At 38.6% G+C, this 4,382-nt stretch overlaps 1 protein-coding gene across 1 annotated transcript; it reads right to left on the minus strand.

Moving 5' to 3' along the window:
- Positions 1–602: 602 nt before the first annotated feature.
- On the minus strand, positions 603–3,970 carry YAE1 (YAE1 maturation factor of ABCE1; the record flags this gene model as incomplete). The annotated part of the gene is made up of 3 exons (XM_084229175.1): positions 603–1,032; positions 2,343–2,464; positions 3,842–3,970. 3 exons carry the CDS (start codon positions 3,968–3,970, stop codon positions 603–605), a joined length of 681 nt encoding a protein of 226 aa, XP_084085301.1.
- Between the last annotated feature and the right edge of the window lie 412 nt (positions 3,971–4,382).

Below are 4,382 nucleotides of genomic sequence, written 5' to 3' on the forward strand. Positions count from 1 at the left end.
TACATTTCTTGTATTATTTCTGAAGCAGTATGTTTCTTTTAATCAAAGGGAAACTAGTATCAATTTCTAGTATTCTATTTAATATTTCTTCGGTTTCTTATGCTTATTGTCTCTTAATTTCAACATTTCCACGTATCTGGATATGCCTATGTGTGTCTATCTGTTCACAATGTTAGCCATGAGAGTATTTTTGCTAACTTTGGTCTGGTGAGCTAGTGATGAGGTCCTAACCACCTGACTGTAACTTGAGCAGAAAGTAGGGTTAAGTCCTTATGAAACGTTTGATTCTTGTTCACTTTTGCTAAAGAGTCTGAAAAATCCTAGTGTTGATCAGAAATTTGAAAATGACAACGATACACTGTCATAATGAAAATGAAAAACACAAAGAGGTGAATGTATCTTAAACTACATAAACATTTTCAATAACAGAGTTATATTACATTTAATAGTGTTAATATTGAAGACATTTCAAACTTCCATGAAGGCTAACCCTGTAAGTGAAATGTTCAATGTAGAAACAAGTACAATTTTGGTTAGCATGTTAAGAAACAAAATGATCTAAGAAATGTTCTGAATATTTTCATTAGAAGTGAAGATACTTTTTATAGTGGTCTGAGATGCTGTAATACCTCTACTGACAGACCCAGCTGTTTTACTAAATTGTCTGTCTGTTCTAAAATCCATGTGAGGCTTGGATTTTCAGACTGTGCATGCTCCTGTGTTCTACAACATTCTAAAGATGAACAATCTACCCCACTAAGACTCTTTCTACAACTTTTGTTAAACTCAGCATTATTTTCACAGAGTCTTTCATCTTTAGCTTCATCAATCTTTTTCTCAGCTGGAACTACATGACAGAGGTCCATATCTTGAATGGAGTCCAATAAATCTATTACATGGGGTTGCGGAGTGATTGATTTCAGGTGTTTGAGCACATACTCTTCACACTGGCCAACTGCATCCAGAAGATTATTTATTTTACTGATCAAAGCCGAACTATTATCATGAAGGTGACACCAGGAGAGCAAAGCACTGAATAAAGATATAAACAAAAGTTAAATTGGAAAAACTTTTAGAATTTTTGATGCTAATCCTTTTGTTTGTCTTCCATCTCATAATCCACAAAAAAATAGGTTAATAATAATATGCAAGTCAAAATCAGGAAAGTGATAATGGTAAAACAGGACCTAAAAATATATATACATACATATATATGTGTATATGAATATAAACACACACATATGGATATTAGCTTTCAACAGATTAGCAATTAGACTTAATCATAAAAAATGTTTATAATATCTTCTTCACAGAGCCACATCTACTTTTTCTAATTTTAGATTTTCCCTTGTATGACTGTGTAGGTTCTGTTGAAGAGGCATATAATTTGGAGATAAGAGTAATCAGAAATATTAATTTCTCCTTTGAGGACATCAAACATTTTCTTAAAACTAGTGTTTCTTAAAACTAGTATAGACAGTACTTCTGCTTTTTAACATTTCAGATTATTCAGATGTCATAAAATGATTGTTGTGAAAATTGCTTTATAAATGATTGTTGTGATATAAGTGATTTAGCAATAAGCTTTCTAAGTTTATAAAAGATTAATGTAACTTGGTGTGAAGATGGATACTTTATCATTTCCTATTGTAGCAGACTATATATATAAATTCTCATTGCTGACAGGTGTATTTTCTAAAACCACAATGAATTTATTTTTTGATAACTTTCATTTCCTACCCTTTTTAGAAGTAGTGATTCTTAGAATCATTTTGTTTTTCTCTATATAGGGGACAGTTTCAGAGGTAGAAAGCATCACAGAGGACAAATGCAAAGCATAACAAATTTCATGCTTCTAGCATCATGTGGTATTTGGCCACTTGGCTCTGATAAATGCCATTATTACTAAGGAATCTTGACAGGTATCTAACATTCAGGACTAAAGTAAATGTAGTTATTTTTCTCTCTATTGCCAGCTATAATTTCTTTCATGTCTTTCTAGCCTAAATGTCTGCCATATTGTTCTCCTAAAACTAAAAGTTTTATTCCTGAAGATCCTTATCATTACTTTTAAGACAGAGACTGGTGATAGCTTGGTTAGCAAGAAATACACACCTTCCCATCATTTCTTTGCAATAAAGGACAAACCTCCCCATATATTAAGGTGCACAAACTGATGATTTTGACTCTTGAAAGTAATATTCTATACTTTGCAGTTCTTGTGGCTTTGATGCTAGAAAAAACACTACAGTTTAAATATTTTATTTTTACATACTTTTTAAAAAATAAATATTCTCAGGTATTAGTAGTTAAAATTATTCAGCATTTGTTTCAAAAATTACCTCAGAGTCCCCCTGAGTTGTCCATAGTTCATAATGACTTTTGCACCATCCTTATAACCTTGATTGAAGCCTTGTTGAAGAGTAACTGCTTTGCCAGCATCTATTCCATCTCTATAACCTTCCTAAAAATAAAGAATAAGGAATTGCAGGAATAACTAATACCAAGTGAACCATAGTAGGCTTTTCTGGAAAATTATACAACCAATTTAAAAAACTGATGAACTCAGTTTTACTGTTTTTTAACATCATGGTTCTGAAACATTGGGTATAATCACATAACCAAAGTGGACTATACTTCTCATAAATATATTATTGGTTTATTCCATTTTTGAAATATTTACTTAACACATTAAAAAAACTGATCGGCTAACTTTATTCTTGAAATCTATTTTATTTAAACTTACTCGAGTAACATTGCATTATACATATTTTGGATATTTAAAAATACTGACTCTTACATTTTTTTTAAAAAACTCTGATAAAGAGATTCAGAGAAAGAAAACATGGGGCATTACATTCTGATCTGCTGGCAATTGACTGGATTGGAGAGAGTGGGTGAGGTGCTAGGGCAGTAAACAGGGCTAAGAAAGGTCTTGAATAACTAACTTAAGCAGGGGAAGAGGAAATTGGCTTAACAAAAGGAAGATGAAAAGTCTGATCTTAGACGTTTTGCTTGATACCAACATTCAACTAAACTGCAAACAGTGGGCAGGGATTTTATCCTGCATCGTCTGTGGTGCCACAGCACTCAAAGAGGCCCACTGAAAAGATTTCAGCCTCTCACAGAGTATTTCTGAAAGTGTCAACATCAGATTTAGGGGCAACTGAATGGTTGGCTAAGGCTACATAAGTGGAAATCAACCTGTTTTTTGGTTCTCACTCTGACCTTAACTCTGAGAGTGCTGCTCTGGATGAAGAGAAACCTGGGAGTGTACTATTAGGCTTAGTTTCAATGAATTGTGACACTAAAATTAGAGATGGAAAATTCACACCTAATGAGTAGAAAAGAAACCATCTAACACCCACCAGTATTCCGCATTACCTTTTCTTTATCGCCTTTTGACATTTCAAGTTCGCTTTTCCTTGACTAACGCCACACCTAACTTTAGGCTCCTCATCCATTAGAGCAACAACCCAAGCATACCTGTACTTCGACAGACATAATATGTGTTGTCAGCGTTTATGTTTCTCCCCCACCCCCTGCCCTGTGATCCTCATTAAAGATCTTTTCAAGGTCTAGAGAAAGTTTATTTTAGTCGGTTCCCAGGCTCTATCGCACTCCCAGGCGCTCAAAGAACGCAACCCGTGGCTTCACAGACTTTCAAGTAACTGGGAAATCCCTTTCTGGATGTGGGTTGTTCTGGATGGCAACGAGCGGTGATGGGGGTGGGCCAGGTCGGGACCTAACTTTTTCACAAATCGGCGCCCGCTCCTCATTTCCCGGCTTATCAGGGTGCCCCTCTCCTTTCCCAGCCCCCGCACCCTCCCTTCCGCTTTACTTTGACTCGTCTCTGCATTTGGCTCCGCCATTCCCGCTGCACCAAGAGCGACTCGTCCGCTTCCTCGTCAAACACATCACCCTCCTCCCCTGGAGCCCCGCGCAGCGGAGCGGCCCGGACCCACGACATCGCCGGGACAGACGCGGGGACGCCGCGCGCCGGAAACGCCGGCAGCACCTTCCGGCCTGAGGGGCGGGGCGAAGACTGCGAGGCGGCGCGCCAGCGGCCACTGCGCATGCGTGTAGGTGGGCGCCGCTAGGGGTGGCTCGGGCGTGGGGGCTTCCCCCATCCCTTTTCAAACGCTGGTGCTTCGGGGCTCCCTTAGTTTGCACAAATGTGGATTTGCGCTTAATGTCGGCTAAGCTGAGTCTTCCCTCGCGGGGCTGTCCGACCTGAGCTCTGTAGCAGGCATCCTGGACGCCTCAGAGAAACACTTGCTAGTCCCACCGTGAGAATGTGGTCTGAGCCTGGGAGACGCGCACTCGCGAAACCGGTCACCGTAGTTCAGTGGATGGGTGATTGCCAGAGACTCCGACTCTTA

This window comes from Talpa europaea, assembly GCF_964194135.1.
Source record: "Talpa europaea genome assembly, chromosome: 3".
Classification (NCBI taxonomy): domain Eukaryota; kingdom Metazoa; phylum Chordata; class Mammalia; order Eulipotyphla; family Talpidae; genus Talpa; species Talpa europaea.